The sequence below is a fragment of the Mycteria americana genome, chromosome 2 (assembly GCF_035582795.1).
Source record: "Mycteria americana isolate JAX WOST 10 ecotype Jacksonville Zoo and Gardens chromosome 2, USCA_MyAme_1.0, whole genome shotgun sequence".
NCBI classification, from domain to species: domain Eukaryota; kingdom Metazoa; phylum Chordata; class Aves; order Ciconiiformes; family Ciconiidae; genus Mycteria; species Mycteria americana.
Genome location: NC_134366.1, coordinates 149,949,753 through 149,967,458, shown reverse-complemented (window position 1 = coordinate 149,967,458; position 17,706 = coordinate 149,949,753). Strand labels below are relative to the sequence as shown.

The following is a 17,706-nucleotide window of genomic DNA, read 5'->3' as shown; positions in this document are numbered from 1 at the left end:
ATTGAAATACGAGAAAATTGAATTGAGACTAAAGGCTCGATGGTTCTCAGAGCAATTAACAAATTTGTGAGTAAGAAAAGAAAGCAGCACAGAAGTTCATGTAGGGTACAAATTTAAAAGTCAAGATTTGAGCTCCTTTTCCACCTCTCAAGGCAATTTGGCAATTCATTGTACTTGATCCTGTTTCATCTATACCATTGGTAACATGCAGATAACCATGCCTGCCACCAACTGGCAGGGAAGAAGGCAGGAGAGATACAAAATACTATGGCAGAAACTGTACCTGGACAGCTAGGAACTGACACTTACCAGGCCACAAGTTGTTGCCCTTTTACACAACAAATGCTACTTTATTTTGTAGTTACTCCATTTATTTTAGAGGGTCAGCAATGGGGTAAGGCAATTCACAGCACAGGTGCAGTCAGCCTGATTCTGCTTCTGCAATTACAACTAGCACTGACAGATTGCCCCACTAATGCCTCATCAAGCTGAGCCCAAATCTAGTTTAAAAACATTGTATAATGAGAAAACAATTACAATTCGTTTTGTTCACTGCCTTCTTCAAAGTTTAAATTGTATAAAATAAACTGAAAATGCAAACAGCTTTACTACTTTGTATTTTCATTTGGCATCAATGCTTGTAACTTAGATTGTAAAGGAAAAGGATATATACATCATCATATTTACAAATATATGCTGTACAGTAGCATTACGATGAGATGGATTTTTAACATTTAAAATAAATTTACAGCACTGTTAGCACATGCAGATTGCACGCTATTTCTATACCACATGCGTTTTACATATGCAAAGAAGGTCTACTTCCCAAGGAAATGAATTTAATATTATAACATCAAATACAATGTTTATCAAGCTTTAATTTAGACCTACTTGAAGCTTGCCCAGTGATAGGTCCTCATCTCCAAGAAACGACAAACTACCATGCCCAACCAGATGCCACCCCCGTTACAAAGCAGGATGTCCAAAATGACTTGATCCCACCAGCATTCAGCAAAATTAGGCAGAAGGTGCATGAAGAAGAGCTACAGAATACAGCAAAAAGATTCTGGGTGAGGAACAGCACAGAATTCATAAAAATTCACTTTTTAAGTACACATTCAAAAATCAGCTTTTCAGTACATGTCATACTTCGAGGATGAGAGCCACAATCACTGAAATTTGATGGGCATCCTTCCATTAACTTCAGAAGGCCTTGGACAGAACTGCACAAGACATCAGAGGTTTCCTCCTCACTGTTCCCTGTTGGAGCTATGCTGTACATAAGGATATCATGCAGCTCTTGGCCTCTCAAAGATGATACACAGAACATTCATAGAAACGCATGGAACAAGCAAAACTACTGCATTTCTTGGAGGAGATAAGGTGGTTTGTGCTTTAAAAAATAAACTGAAGAGAATCTTTGTTTTATTTTTGCTAAATAGTTTTAGGAAGTATGTTTTCTAAACCAGCAACAAGATGTGGCAAGTAGAACGGATGCATTTGTAACAACTGTCAGTACTAACACATGTTGGAGTTCAGGACTTAATACTTGTCCTATTTCAAAATTCTTTTTTACATTTACTATTTTTAGGAAATTTAGTGAGTGTAAAAAGATTAAGAGTTCACCAATATTTCAGATGCTACAAGCTTTGCTGCTATACATGGTCCAGAACGGCTCAAGAAGTTAAGAGAATATTCCACTCTCCCTTCCTACTTGGTCTCTGGTAAGCACTAATGATGAAGGTACATTTAGAATGAAGACACTGGAAAATAGGCCAGAACCAAACAACATCAGACTGAAAAGCTGACACCATCTGGATATATCAAAATGTATTCAGTCCCTTAAAGAATTCCCCTGGAAAGCGTACAAATCATTTACCTCTGAAGCAATCTGTTCCTTTCTGAATCCTCAACTTAACCGAAGACCACTGCGAGGCATTGGTAAGGCAATTAAATGTATTTACAGATACATTTGGTGAGTTTACACTTTTGATAGAGTGAAGGAAGACAACAGGCAAGAGTTAAGGCAAGATATAAACATAATTTACTGAGAGCTAGAAATTGATTCAGCACCTCTCATTCTCCTTTAAGAGAAAATAATTGTATTCTCTATTCTACAAGAAAAATCACGGCAACCCAAAAAATAGACCAGAAAAGTTAGCTGTGGACTGGAAATCAAGACAGTTAAGCAGGCCCCTGGGAATACTGAAGGAGACTCTTAACAAAACACATAGCAAACTAAATACCCATACTAAACTTCTTACCTCCACAAAACCAGTACAATTTTTGACAGTTAACGTACATACACTGTGTCTGTGGAAGATTATTGGTATGATTTTGTCATAAAGTATCTTCTGTTAACAAATGTATAAATAAAATATTGAAAAAATCAGATGTGGGAAAAGGAGCAAGAAGGTTTTCTGTATACAGCAAGAATGAATACTGGTCTATTTATAATAAATTACAGTGACTGATATTGTCAATGACAGTTCCTTTGAAAACTCTTGCAAAAGTATATCAAAGCAACTTAGGGTTTTTTTTACAAGACTATGGGAATTTCAACCTATAGAATAGAAAATTTGAATTTCTCTTTAGGACCCAAGCTATACAATGTTGCTCATTATCCTGCTACAGTTTCCCTTTTATGTTTTAAATTACTTTAACCTGAAAGGGGCACTAGGTGACAAATCTCAATCTGCAATAATCCAGCCAACAACACCGGAAGTTACAGATAGTAAGGCAGCAAAAGTCAGAGCACACGTGTTAGCCAAACCATCTCTAAGGTGCTAGCTGTTTCCTCAGAACAAGAGACCAAGGTCTGCCTGCATCCCAACTTTAATCTGATAGTATGGAGCATGAGCCAAGTGTTCCATTTCAGAATGGGGAGCCAGCTGAAATTCATTAATGCTAATAGGAGATGCACAGCTAAATCCCTGTGTAACTGCCCTGATAACTTCTGTAGGTTTCTAATGACTCTCCTGAATTAACTAATTCATTAAAAATCCATTTGAGTGGTGATAACCTCTCTATATGTTGAACCTTACCCAACTCATTGTCTGTTCCAATAATCTGCCTTCAACAACAGGGAATACTAGACACCCCATGCGGTGTCAAATTGAAGATGAAGGTTGTGCGATGATCAACTGAACGATAAGACTGCATGTGAAACAAATCCGAATTTATTCTTTTCCAGAATTGTATTCAAAAAATGAATACAATAACTAGCAAAGTTGGTTTTTGTGGATGGGTACTTGTGAAATCCCAATCTTAAGCAGTTTCAAAATAGGTTAGAAAACAGCCTATCCTTCAATGCCACAGAACAAAAACATGTTTTGAAAAGGAACTCATGGCACCAGTATTTTCAAACCCAGAAGTTTAATTTTAGACAACTAAATCCTTATCTATGTTTCTGAATTATAAATGCCTTGTCAGATGACCCAAGCATTCTCAAGACAGTAAGCTTTACAGAAAACTGATTTCAAAAACTAAATTCAGGTGCTTACATCTACACTTAGTATTTTAAGCTTGACAGGTTAGATTATGCTGTCCCAAACGCTGATAAAAATTGGATTTTTTTTTTTTCTTTCTCTGAATTGTCCAATCAAAGAATATAATGAAATTAAACCCATTTTTGTAGAAACGCATCCTTGGATTTTAGGTGACACATATTCTACTAATCAAGCTCTAGGTTACATGCAAATGAAAGTATTTAGAGTAGCACTTAATCAGCTTGAATTCTTAAAACAGATCTAACAATAAGGACCAGCAGTCCAAGCAACAGCCAGTTGACTGAATCAAGTCAAGTATCTGTTTGAGGTTTTTTTTATCCAAAATAGGATTTGAAAGTGCCAACAGTCAAATGATTTAAGCATGTGCTTGGGAGAACTGTGGTAAAGCTAGATAATAAAAATAAGTCAGTGGTCCTCCAAACCATGGTGCAGGGGACTACACTGTGTGTGAACTAGCTTAGATCCAGGTCTAGTAAAAAATTACATTTTTATGTCAGTGAACACAAATAAACTAGGCTTGTGGGATACGATTTAACAAAAGAAGGGCTATGCACTCAGGCCTCACGACAGAAAACACCACACTGAATGGTGTCTTGCCATTCCATATAGACTTCTCGTGGGTCCTCACACCTTCCTCAGGGATCCCTCAACTCCATTTCACTGTATAGTATGCACGACTATATACAATGCGTAATACTGTTGTATTTGGGGTAAGGAGATCATGACAGTAGATCACAGACATTGCAAGGTGAAAAAGGAGAACGACTGCTCTGAATCAGGGAGTATTAGTCAACATCTGAAGTAGCATGAGTGTTGACTCCCATAACAGCAGAAAAACAAATTATGGATGGCACCAATAGGCTGGCCTAGACTTCCCTCCTATTCGAGTAGTAGTAAGTCACTTACCTAAACCCCAGCTTGCTGTTGTCCACTAATGCAACTGCATCAATTGCTCAGCATCTGGTTTATAAGGCTTAAAATGTAAATCTATACTGAGAACTAGTGAGTAATCCTTCTAGTAACATTCACACTTCCCCCCAAGAACAATTCAAGTCTCCTACATTTGCTTATAATTAAGATAAATGGGTAGCCTACCTCAGTTAGCTCCCAGGTGATGCTAATAGTCCAGCACAGCCCGTAGCTGCGGATCAGCAAAGCCTTCATAGCCCAGCCCCAGAAATGCCCAAAAGCAAATATATCAAAGTGGCTGAGGATTCTCTCCCAGGTGATAACATGACAGTTCACAGCATACTCCTGTTAATGAAAAAAAAAACAAACAACCAAACAACAAAACACCTCAATCAACAGGCAACTTCAGAAACACTAGAATGAAGAAACTTCTTTCTATCCAGTGCAACAAGCCCAAAATTAAAAGGAAATTAAAATAAGCATTATTCCACTTTCTTGTCCTTCTAAACTCTGCAGGAAAACTTTCAGTATTAAGACTCAGTGTCATCACAGTACAGCTCTAACTTAAAGGGAGATAGAATAGACCTTGGTGCCTGAAGGAGCATGTATTTCTTATGTGACAGAGGAACAGCAGGAGCAATATAATCAATAACAATAAAACCAGCAAACTATACTCCAGAAAATAGTTATTTGCTTTTCTTTGGGGTCTTGATTTGAAATAACCACCTTTCCCCATTTTCATGCTGTCTGGTGATCAGATGTGGCTCATCAGTGGTTAATCCTCACCAGTTTGTGATGTTATGTTACTCATCTCAATGTTTATTTGAGTATCCTTTGTGTCTTATTTTCCTCACAAAAGCAATTTCCCAGAACACATTCATATTGAGAAAGTTCGGTCACAGGGCTGAATAAAAAAAACAGGCTGAATTAAAAAAAAAAAAATCCAAAGGGAACTTGCAACTGTTTTATCACAGATGAGTGGCAGATCCCTTACAAATAATAATTAATATTCTAGTCATCAATAACAAAGGAAATGTGTGTTCTCATCATCTTGTACAGCAAGTGCTAGAAATAACTGCCCAACAAAAAACCAAAACAAAACAAACCCAACTGTATGCCATCAGGAGGCTGCATCTGTGGGGTTCTGTCTTGTCACTGGGCACAAACTGAACTATTCCCAACTGGAAACACACATTTAAAAAAAAATCTCTGCTCTCCAACCCTCCTAAAATATACATTGCCACCTGCAGGTGACAACACAGCACTGCTCAGTGCTGTTGAATTAAGAAAGGGTTCTCTTTCAGGCCAGAACTATTGCTAATCCTGCACAAATGAACCATGATCGAGTTGAAAAGGGGATGGCAGAGAAAGATTTAAATCCTGGTCTCCTTAAAGAGAAGAATGCACAATTTCACACAAATACTTCTATCAGCAGGCAGTGAAGTCCCACTATGAAACTGTAAGTAACCCTTATTGCTGGTGCTTCCTGAAGTGAAAACAAGGTATTGCTTCTCGCACATGCCAGTGCTCCTGGTCATTCAGAGAAAGGTGCACCACCTGTCCTAAGGATGGCAAAGCTGAGCTTTAGTGCACGTACCCAAAGAGATCTGAAACTGGCTCATTTGCCAGCAGGAGAAGCACGGAATGCACAATGGAAGGTTCAGGCTCCTAGCTACACCATGATATCTGAAACTCTGTGATGAGTGAACACAATGAGGTTACTCCAAAAGTAAGGGTTTTTTTCAGGGCTCTTGCTTTTTTGCTTTTATTCTTACTGGGGCTTTTTCTCCTCTATCTCATCTTTCCAGCTGCACCTCTGCCAGTCATACAGTGAAACGTGTTGAACTTTCTTTTACACTCAAGCAACTTTGCCAACCCTGTGCAAGAGACCAAGCTGCAGCCTTCATCAGAGTTGCACTTTAAAAATTTACTCCAACTTTAAGTGACAGTATCAGGATTGCAAAGTAGTACAGAGTAAGTTTCCACTGACTGCTACAGTCAGGGAATCTGCTATACTGTGGTTCTGTCCTCCCCTGACTTGAATCTATTTATTTCTAACTTAAATGATAGGAGAGCCAGGTGAATCTGACTTATCAACAGACTCCTCGTCTCAGCTCCCTTTCGTTGCTCAGCAACATCACTAACCCCCATGCTCATGCTCCATTTAGCAATGTGTCCTCCCACCACCCTAACAGCAGGCTGCCCACGTCTCACCACCACCACGTCTCTTGCAGAGCAGAAAGTCACAGCCCTACTCTGAATGCTAGAACTGCACAACGCATAATGCTGATGAGCTGAGGTGCAACAGCTGAAGTATCCAGAGTTTTCCAGGTAAGGAACCTGTATGCAGCCCTCACTATCAATCAACTAATGTAAGCTTACTGCACTGTAAAGATTTCCATTTCCTCTTATGTGCTGCAGGGCAGGAGTTTGCAGCCACTGCTGATTAGGTGCTGTGCAGTAGTTTGCATATGCAGTGAATTGCTATTTGCCAAAGACAATCAGCGTATTCCCTTACTCTTGAAGCATGAGTCCGATAACAGCACCTACTATACAACAGGTGACCACGGTGGGCAGATGCACAAACCCAAGGGCAAGGAAGCATGCTGGTCAGGTGGTGGGCAGTAATTTGATGTGATAGTGAAGAGGACAAGAGTGGCAACTCTTGCCTCTCCATGCAGTAACCCTCCTCTTCTTGGTGCTCAACTGCTCACACCCTCTCCTGTCTGCCTCCCAACATACCTCACATAATTCTCCTGGGTCTCCTTTTACTACCTCAACTCCCTATGCTAGTATCCTCATCTGAAGGGGAATGTTCTCTGTATTGAAAACTCTTTTCAAGCTGCTCAACAGGTAGCAGAACAAGCCTGGCTTTCCACGCCACTCAAACTCATGGTCTATGGAAGTAATTTCCCAATGGTAACAGCACCAGTGCTTAGCTGGGTGACTGGAAGGCAGCACAGCCCTGCAGTTGCTGTACCTGTATTTCCACATACTCAGTAGTATGCCAGTCATGTACTAAGCTCAGAGCAATAAGGCAAGACCAAAGTTCTTTGAGTGCAGCATTGTGGCATCAAAAAAACCTGATCTGGGACACGCACACCATACAGACCTCATTTAGATACTACCTTGCTAAGTCTACTTTCAGTATCCAGGCTCATATCTATTATTTAAAAGAATCCAAAGCCACTCCAGTGCAAACATGTCTCACACTCCTGACTGCACACTCATCTGAACATCTGCATTAGAAAAAAATACAGAGAAGACTTTTTCACACCAAGTGATTTCAATGTAAATAAATAGCAGTTAATACAAAAGGCTCATTGACTGTCAAGTATAGGCACAAACTTGCACTGCTCATGCCAGCAAATTCAGATTTATCCCTTCCCACTCATGTAAAACATGCCTAAAGTAGCCAAAAAGTCCAATAAAGTGCCATGGATACATACCATAATATCTGCTTCCCTTGTGGCATATCGAAGATTAGGATCCAGCCAGTACATCACTGCTTTTACCTGCTCAAAGTTAAGGAAGAGCACGAACACCAGGAACAGAAAATAGAGCACACTGAGACCTGCAAAAAGACTCAGCTTTAAAATCATGTTCACTCACAAAACTCCTTGGGACACAGAGTCCAAAAAGCTGCTTTCAAACTGTTGCTCTATACATGCCCAGTTTGCACAAATGAGTTTTCCACATACAGTGGCTACATGCAAAAAAGCTTGAGACACAAGTCAGATGGTAATCTCTGAGCACTCAGCCCTTCACATCACCTCCTGTTTCGAGTTATATAATATATGCTCAATTGCATGAACCCGATCAAAACAAAATCAGTCTAATCAGTTTAGACACGAGTAGTACAAGGCTGTGATCAGGAAGCTCTTTAGTAAGAGATACATTAGGACCCCAGGATTGGATTAGCTCTGTCCCTTTGCTTTAAGTATTCTTGGTCTCACTAATGCAAGTCCCTAAGCCTATATGCAGATTTCAACAGAAAGATCAATTTAATAATTCCACCTGGAAATTCTGAGCTATGTAACTACTCTTTCTTGGCAGCAAATATAAACTAATGCATGTTTGAGTTACTTTTGTGAGCTGGTAAATCTGCTGTTTGAAGCTTTTAAAGATAAAGATGACTAATATTTGTTTTCACACCATTATAAATTATGAAACACTATTGCATTTGGGACTACCGCCTCTCTCCTCCCCATGTCTGAATATAGATTTTTTTAGAAAAGAAAAACTTGTAAGAAGTTAAGAGTCCTAGATGTAGATCTGTGGGATAGATGAAGCTGCTGTTGGGAGCATATCTTTACATTACTCACAAGTTCACAGATATCTAAGACCACATTTGGAAGAGGCATATAAACACTAACACCATTTCCATAGTCTAGCACTCAAACTTACTTGTATCCTGCAGCAATGTCATGGAAGGCAGAAAGATTAATGTGAATAAACTTAGTATCTGCCATCCAAAATAAACTATAGCAATTCTAAAAAGATATTTTAAACTATAACCAGAACTCACGTGTTATTAATCCCCAGTGTATGCTAGAGAACAACTTCCATTCAAGTACACACACATGAACAGAAAGTATATATATTGTCCTCTGCAGTACATCCTAAAAACACATCAGGTAAACAGATGCCACACTACTACAAGAACTACAGCCTGCAGGCGAGGGTACATCCTGAAATGTTGAGGACACATTACTCCTGCCTTTCCTCTACTGAACAGTCCGAGACCTCAAGCATGGCTAAATAAGCCATGCCAGAAGAAGCAGAACTACACAGGGAAAAATGTTGCTCTTGATTTTGCATGCTGCCTTTTCCCACAAGTACAGGGGGTCAAGCTCTCACAGTATCAACCCTGAGAATGACCTTTTACTTTACATTTGCTGAAACCTGAAGTGAGCAGTAGGACCTGTGTTTCCCAGACTTCACAAGGAGCAGGATTCTTTAACGAGTACTATCTAATCAGCAGTATCCTCTCAATGTCAACAGATGAGTAATCAGCTACTTTGGGAGGCTACTTATTTTTAGCTTTATAAGGTGGTGGGAGAGAGAAACATTCAGTCCCCTTAGAAAGAAACAGATCACCTTTTAAATCAAATGTGCCTAATTCTTTGCAAATGTACTTAAAGTCTAGGATACGCTCTGTGAACCTTGAATTATTTCAAAATAAAATTCCTTATGTTTTTGCCATTAATTCAGATGTTTAGGGAGCAGGATTTCACTTAGTTCTGTAGTTAATATTTTCCAAACTGTGAATGCAACTAATATTTACAGGTATATTTGCTGAAATTATAAGTTAAGAATATGAATATATACATGTTAAGAATATTAATAAATGTATGTTAAGCTATACAATGATACAATTTAATAAACATATAAAGCAATAGCGTATTTTGCCAATAACGAAAAGAAGCACCCTACTAAACTGGATTTAGTTAGAAGTCAGATAGTATATGCAGTAGCTATAAAAAAAACCAAACCTTTTTGGGGTGGGAAGAGATGGCAGTAGGAAGGGTGTTGGGGAAGGAGATTAGGAAGCACAAAATAGAATTAAAACAGAGTATCAGAATGAATGATTCCTTTCTGGTGATTTAATTTACACCATCCTGACACAGAGTAACTACAATGACATTCCCAAACATAATTAAGAACAGATTATACGCAACTGCTCAGAAGTGGGAGGGAAGTGACATTCACACAAGTTTGATGCACAATTATGTTTCATGACAATTCCATTCATCTGAATGTTAAAACAGCTGGTCCTGCAGAAGCACTGAAAAAGTCAGAAAAAACAACTTAAACTTACCAAAAACCATTCTCCATATTGCAGGGTGGGGACGTGTAAAGGGTCCTGTGGACAGTAAACAAAAAGCTTATTAGAAGACAGTCAATAAGAACCACTTAATCTATTTTTGATTATATCTCTCATGAGGATTTGGCATGAGCACGGATCAGTTTTCCATCAAACTATGTAATATACCTGAAAGTTGGGGCTCTGTGTTTAAAAAAAAAAAAAAGGTAACAGCAGATTTCAGAGATGAAAAGGAGACTACCAATTAGTAGGGTGTACACAAAATTTTCCATTATTTTTATGGAGTTGTTTCCAGAACAGTAGTATGCTGTTTGCTCAGAGGACACCACCTATCAGGTGTTACCTGAGGATCCCTTGATCTGGTTTCTAGACCACAGCTCACACACAGCTTGCTCCCAATGAAGTCATCAAATACAAATTTCTGTGTGTTAGCAAAGAAACATGGTGCTTAGCCCTCAGATGACCATGAAATGTTAGCAAACAGGCCTCCTAAAACTTCCAAACTGAGTATCATATCTCTGACAAGAAGTAAGATACCTATGCTCTTGACCAGTGTCAATATTATTTACTTTAGAGCCAGTGATTAAACTGACTTTATTAGATTAAAAATCTCTCAGTTAATGGGAAGAGCAGAGAAGGTAAGTCTGGTGAAACTGGAAAACCTCTAAACATGAATCATACATTTAGGTAGCAAGAAGTGGCTGAACAAGTATTTTCAGCACACGCTGCGGACTGCTCTTTCACCACTGTATGCATAAAGCTCATTTTTCTCTGGCATTCAGTTTTTCAGGGAAGACTTTGTGAAAAGTATGGATTAATGATTTTTAAAATATGAGAAAAACACATCCCAACTCTGAAGTACAAAGCTGCCCTGAGTACAATCACTGTTTTTTCCTGAACACTGCCAATCCTGAGACAGTTTAGGCTTGACCCAAGAATTATGCTCTTGCTGACAGCAATAAGTAAAAATTAAAAATAAATAAATAATAAATAAATTAAAAAAAAAAAAAAAACACATCAGGAAGACAGAATTTCCTCCACAGAATTAAGTGTCACAGAAGGGTTTTTACCTTTTTGCACTTTCTGCTCCTCACACAATTACCAAAACTTTTGTCCAACTTAACCTTCTACTGAGCAACTATGATTTTACATTGTAATATGACTTAGACCATTTCTAACTATCCCTAGCTTCTGGTAAGGTGATTTATGTACGGTGTTATATCTCTGAGAATTTGTAGAATGACACTTCTGTTAAAACACACTGAGGCGGACTCCTTTTAAACATTATTTAAGGATCTGGCAGCATCATTACTTAGCAATCTGAGCTGCAACTGTGCACCTGCAAATAGAGACACTGATTTTGAGAACCTGACTTCCTTGTTAGATACAGACAAGCTATAAATAACTTGCACTTTACCGTTATCTCTGCTCAGTATGATTGCAACCCATTTTTAGACTGTTCCTTAACATAAAGGAATTCAAAAGAGTAAAGAAAAAATACATTAAAAATTTGTTACTTTAATAAAAACCAAAATAAATATAGTGGCAATAAAGAGAAATCCACATGTTACAAAAAGTGAACTATAAACAGTATAAACCTTACTCACCATTAGGAAAAGCTAGAACACTGATGATTAGAAAGAAGAAAATCACAGAGAGGATACCCCTCCAAATATTATCCTCTGGGACAGAATCATCCCTGAAGAGACAGACAACATCAAAGTGTTAAAGTACATTATAAGGATGAAGTCGAAAGGCTCTGAAGATATCATATTATTTAAATAAAAACTACATGGAAATTAAGTATAAGAAATAAGCATGCTGGTTATATAACAAGTCAAGATAGTAACTGCACTGAATGATTCTCACTCTGCACTTCTGGGTACCCTTTTCTCACAAGACAGTTAAACAAATAATTAATACATGCAAGCCATAAGCATTATTACAAGTCAATGCAGAAGCAATGACTAAATTTAACACAAGGTAAAAAAAAAATCTTCCTGCTTTAACATTCACAGAAACATCATCAAAAGTACTTTTACACAGCAAACAGAGACCTAGACCAAAAACTCTGGAAGACCGGATGCAATTCCTAGGTTTCCCTCTGCTGTTTTGGTGCTGCTCACAATCCCCTTCACTTCCCTTGGCCTGTTCCCAATGCCAAATGCCCGAGGTGAGCGCAGAGAGAGGGGAAATAACGATTACGCAGCTTAGAATCCGTGTATAACAGAGAGATAGCAAAACTTAAAAGAACCAGGGAAAAATATCAACTTGCTTTTAGATCTATTAAGCTAAAGCTCTTGAATAAAATACCAGGTATTATTTGTGCTACTATCATATTACGGCGAGAAGAGACACCTAAGAATTCAGTTTGGAATGCCAAGGCAAACTTGACTGAGCTCTTCTTTCTTTTCAGGCAGGTAGAATATAGTATACAGCAGTGAGATTAACAAAAAAAAGCCCACCCAAGTCTTCTAACCAGCAGTCAGCTTCTAGGATAATTCAGTAATACAACAGAAACAAACTTTAGACTATCGCAATATGCACAGCTAATATTTCATAATGTATTGCCCACTACAACTCTAATTAAAGTTTTACTATCTGGGTAATTTCATGTACTTAGGATCCATTTATCTATCTAAATATATTCCTTTATTTATTCCCAACCCATGATAGGAAAAAATTCTCAGCAAACTTTAGAGGGATAAAGCTCTTCCTGGCAGAGCATCTGTCACATTTCTGGATGGTTCAGTAAAGAATCTGTGTCAGCATAAATACACTCCACATTAGATATTTGCTGCAGTTATAAAATATTTCTCACTTTGCCAAATTATTTCCCTTTCCCTCAGAATTGAACCTTAACAGCTCCACAGCAGACTTCCATCATTGTGAGGCATTTAAGCACTGTGTTAGTTTAACTGTATGGCAGGAAAAAATACATTAAACATGAATGGTTTCTCTGCAAGCCTCAGGGACTCCCCACAGCATTTTTTTTTTTTAAACCAGCTCAGTCCAGGTTTACCAGTCATTTTCCAGGAGGCATGCCGCACAGGCTGACACTTTACGCCAACTATGAAGCCCAAGCTCCAGAGCTTAACTATGGCTCCCTCAGCAATCTCAAGAGCCTCGTGCCATCCAGCGCACTTCCCAGCCAGAGCCTCAGGCTCCGATGGCTCACACAGCAAAACCATACTCCTGTTTTAACATATGCAAATAACACACACGCGCATGCTGTCACGGATGCCACCAAGTGGGGGAATTTTTTTTATTTTTTTTTTTTTAAGAGAGAACAGATTACTAGAGTCACATCGCTGTACAGTTCAGCATGGCCAAGAAAGAAGAGAAAGACCCTGTGATCACACCACTCAATTGTCACACCAGTTGGGCTGAAATGGGTTCTGTCCTCACCCCTCACCTTTGTATATCAGGATTCTGAGTACTACTCAGCTTCAGGAAAGCTGTCCTAGTCATGTTGGCACCACTTCCCCCAAAAATCAACAAAGATGTTGTATGCGGTGTTAAACTGCATTTCATTCCAAGTGAGTGGTAGAGGCATTTCATTTTGGCTTGCAGATACCTTTCAAAAGGGATAGACATCTGATGTTCTTGCCAGAAGCAGGTAAAAACAGGTGGGAGCAAGAGATCTGCTACCGTGCATGAGTTAGAATAAGAATTATAGTGTTTGCCTGGAAGAACTATTTTGGGGAATGCCGAAGAAACAGGGAAGCAAAATAACTGTTGGAGGAAACACACAATCGCAACAAGCTGCAATCAGGAAAATGTGCTAAATCATCTCCTCACTTAGCCTTAGGAACTTTGATGCTGACTTTGAAATACAAGCATTCATGCAGCAAAAACAAGGTTTCTAATGCTCGTGTGGGAGGACAGATGAAAATGCTCTCAATTTAAACCCACTTTACCAGCACATTTTTCAATTCTGTGGCTTTTTGGAGAAGAAATAATAAAAAAAATAAAGCACATAATAACTGCATAACCTTTTTCTCTCTCCTGCTCTTCTCCCGGCTCCAGAGCACTACATTACAGTGGCACATAACAAAAATGTAAACTAGTAAGTTATTACATCATGAAGAAAAAAAAATGAGGATACTCAACTGAGGAAAAAATAGCTAGGACACTAAATTTAGAGTGTGCGTGGGGAAAAAAAAAAAATTTCCATAAACTCCGCAAATCAAACCTAAATGCATAATAATCCAGTTTAATCAACTCCATTAATCAAGGGATGTGAAAGACAACAGCCCTACATCCTCGTAGGTCTTACTCCTGCTTCCATAAACCCCTGCAACTTCACAGCAGAAGCTACCAATCAGTCACCTTCCTCAGTCCTGTTGTTGCGTTCCACAAAATAGCCCCTCCAGCACCCACCGGCCCTCCTGCTGGTTGTCTCCAGGCTCAGAGAAGGCCACATCCCTCTCTCCAGGGAGGAAGAGGACAGGGAAAGCTGGAGCCACTCCACGCCTCCGCTCCAGGGCGCAGGCTGAAAGCAGAGGAGCTTGTGCCTGGCTCATTCAGCAGGAAATAACCAAGGCAGCTGCAGCCATTGTCAGAAGCACTAGAAGGATGTGCTTTAAAAAACAGAATACCCTCTACTCCCCACTTTAACATGGAGAAGTTAAAGACACTCATTTTTTTTTTCTGGATTATTATTATTATTATTGCTACCTGAAGATTATTGCTATCTGAAGTTCAGCTTCACCTTTACCTGTCAGCTCAAAGACAGTATCAACTGCTCTTAGCGACCCCAAGGGAGACCCCACGTTATGGCTTGGTACAGCCAAGGGAAAGGCATTTTCTAAGTTTGTCTGAACCCCCACATATTTCTGACATAAAACAATTATAGAAGAGACAAGAAAGACTTTAAGGGAAGCAGAATTTCCTCTGTCTATGCTGAAGTTCCTGAAAAAATAAATTTCACTTAACAACATCATATGAATGTATCACAGAAAATCCCCTGCTTAACAAATTGATCAGGAGAGCTACAGAACAACTGACAGCACAGAGGAAGCAAAGAATCACTTGTCACACCTTACTGGGAAGTCTACAGTGCCTTGTGCCCAGGAGGTGGAAATACGAATCCAGTCAGTAGAGACTCAATGCAGTAAATTGATGGGAATAGAAAGACCAGACCTGGGAGCACATACTGTAAGCATGTGGGGAACTATCTCCTCCCTCCCAGCTTCTCAAAGAGTACATATGGTTTGGGTAGTGTCCCAAATAAGGCAACAGAGGCAGCACTCTGGTATCACCCAGGAGATTTAGGAAACTCCTGCGATAGTTGGAAATAGCAGGGGGCGGGGGAATCAGAGTAGCTTCCACAACCTATGAAGAGGAGAAACAGAGAAGAGTTAAAAAGAAGTCAACAGGTATTTAAACACAGGAAGTGAGGCAGAGCAGAGACAGACGGGGAAGAAAATGAAACTGAAGAAGTCGGAGTTAGAAAACTAGCAAGACAAATGGAAAGAAAAGCTAGCATCTTCTTGGAAAAATGCTTGGAAAACAAACACCCCAGAAATGAAGCAATATTCTTTGGGCCTAGAAGACTCCATAGTTCTGAAATTGCTGCTTGGCTCATCCTCTGCTTGAAAGAATTAACGGCAAAATTCCTTTCCTCCCCCAAAGGTGAGTGATCAATTCCATTAATCCTTCAGAACAACATCTGGATAAGGATCCCTTAGTAACTCACAAGTTTGACCTAAATTAGCCCTATAGTGAGAAAAGTGATCAGGCATGGGGAGACAGGACAAGAGGAGCACTTGTAGCAAAGGTGTCTAATTAAACATTGTACCAAAGCACAGAAACATGTCTCTGATTTGAGAGTTAAGAAGGGATCCCTGGGACATTCTACCTTAGCTTAGATCTTGTTACCCAAGTAGAACAAGGGATGTGTTCACCAAAAATATCTTCCTTGGGGCCATACACAAGTTGAAACAAGAAAAGGCACACTTCAGACCATTTGCAGCTACACTATTTTATGTTCTCTTATTCTCCTTTCTCAGCTCAACCCAGGCTTGACCATTATTTTCATAGCTGATAAAAACTATACGTTTGGATTCTTAGAATAAGACAGAAGATTACACACTGAATTGTATATCAGGCCTAGGGACAAATAGTGATGTTCTTCTGTCAAATGCAGAGTTTAATCAACAAGGCCATTGAAATCTATGATTGTGTACATACAATGTCACAGAAGTGTAAATGAGCCTAAAACACTATGTACAACTCAGCTAAAATCTCTCAGGAATCACTGTTTGCCTAGAGACTGTACAATTTAGCCTAAAGGAGGATTATGTTTCCATCTTCACAGCCCCATTCAGTAGGAGGCAATAAAAAGTAGGCACAACTTAGAAAAATACTGCAAGATACCCTTCAGACTGCACTGCTATACCCTTCGTTTACCAATAAGGCTCTGGAAAATAACTGCATCCATTCTTAGCTTTATTTCCATGAATGACTGCAGTGGCAAAGTCCACAGAGCAGTTCCTGTGGTAGGGAAAGGATGTGGCTAAGCATATCAGTACCAGGGCCTAAGCCAACGTGTGACTGGCCACAGACAAAGTGTGTTCTATGAAAATGATGACACAAACCAGTCACTCCTGTCCACTGAACGCTTGGTAAATTATCTGCTTGAGTAACGTCATTGCTGGGCTCCCTAATAGTCTAATAAAAGCCATTTTTGGCAACTGCTGGAACACACACTCATTTAAGTAAAGACTTTAACAGAGAGCCAGCGAGATCATTTAACAAAATGATCAACAAGTTCCCAGTAAACGTAGCACAGAAGAATAACCGCTCTCCGAAAGGAGGGCCTCCCGAGCAGGGTGCTCTCCAGCCGGCTAGCGATGCAACGCCCCTCCCTGCGGAGCATACAGCAAGTCACGGCCCGAGACCAAGTCTCCCGTTAACCCGCCCCCAGCAGGAACCACCGCCCGCCGGAGCCGCGCTGCCCGTCCTCGCCCGCGGGGGACCGGCACCGTCCCCCGCCCCGGGGCCGGGTACGCGCGGCCGCGGCGCTGCCGGCAGCCAGGGGCAGGGCGGGGCGGGGGATCCCCGCGGCGGCGCCGGGGTCCGCGCACCTGGTGAAGGCGAAGGCCATGAGGCTGAGGATGGTGAAGCTGAGGAGGGTGATGGTGTGCGGCCGGTAGAAGAACTCCAGCGTGATGTCCTCCACCTGCTGCTCGTTGATCATGCGGAAGTGCAGGCGATAGTTCACGTCGTCCTTGCTCAGGGTCCGGCTCCCCACGCACGACGCCATCTCGCCCCCTTCCCCTCGCCCCGGTGCAGCTCTGCTTCTCCCGGGGCGGCGCGGCCCGCACCGGCCCGCACCGGCCCGGCCGCCCGCGCCGCCTCCCGCTGAGGCGAGAAGCGCAGCGCCCGCCTGGCCGAGGGGCGGAGCTCGCCCTGCCACTCCTGCGGCGCTCCGCGCCCACGCGGTGAGGGAGGAAG

General features: G+C 40.6%; 1 protein-coding gene across 3 annotated transcripts in view; it reads right to left on the bottom strand.

Moving 5' to 3' along the window:
* Positions 1–17,693, bottom strand: part of PTDSS1 (phosphatidylserine synthase 1) — a 32,843-nt gene extending 15,150 nt beyond the window's left edge. For 2 of the 3 annotated variants that reach the window (XM_075494993.1, XM_075494994.1), the window contains exons 1-6: positions 17,337–17,690; positions 11,853–11,944; positions 10,240–10,284; positions 7,868–7,992; positions 4,605–4,763; positions 892–1,043 (exon numbers count right to left, since the gene is read on the bottom strand). In XM_075494993.1, the coding sequence (XP_075351108.1) occupies positions 892–1,043; positions 4,605–4,763; positions 7,868–7,992; positions 10,240–10,284; positions 11,853–11,944; positions 17,337–17,515 (752 nt within the window). In that variant the 5' untranslated portion in view covers positions 17,516–17,690. Of the gene's footprint in view, positions 1–891; positions 1,044–4,604; positions 4,764–7,867; positions 7,993–10,239; positions 10,285–11,852; positions 11,945–17,336 lie in introns of all 3 variants that reach the window. The other variant, XM_075494995.1, reaches the window with a different exon arrangement.
* Between the last annotated feature and the right edge of the window lie 13 nt (positions 17,694–17,706).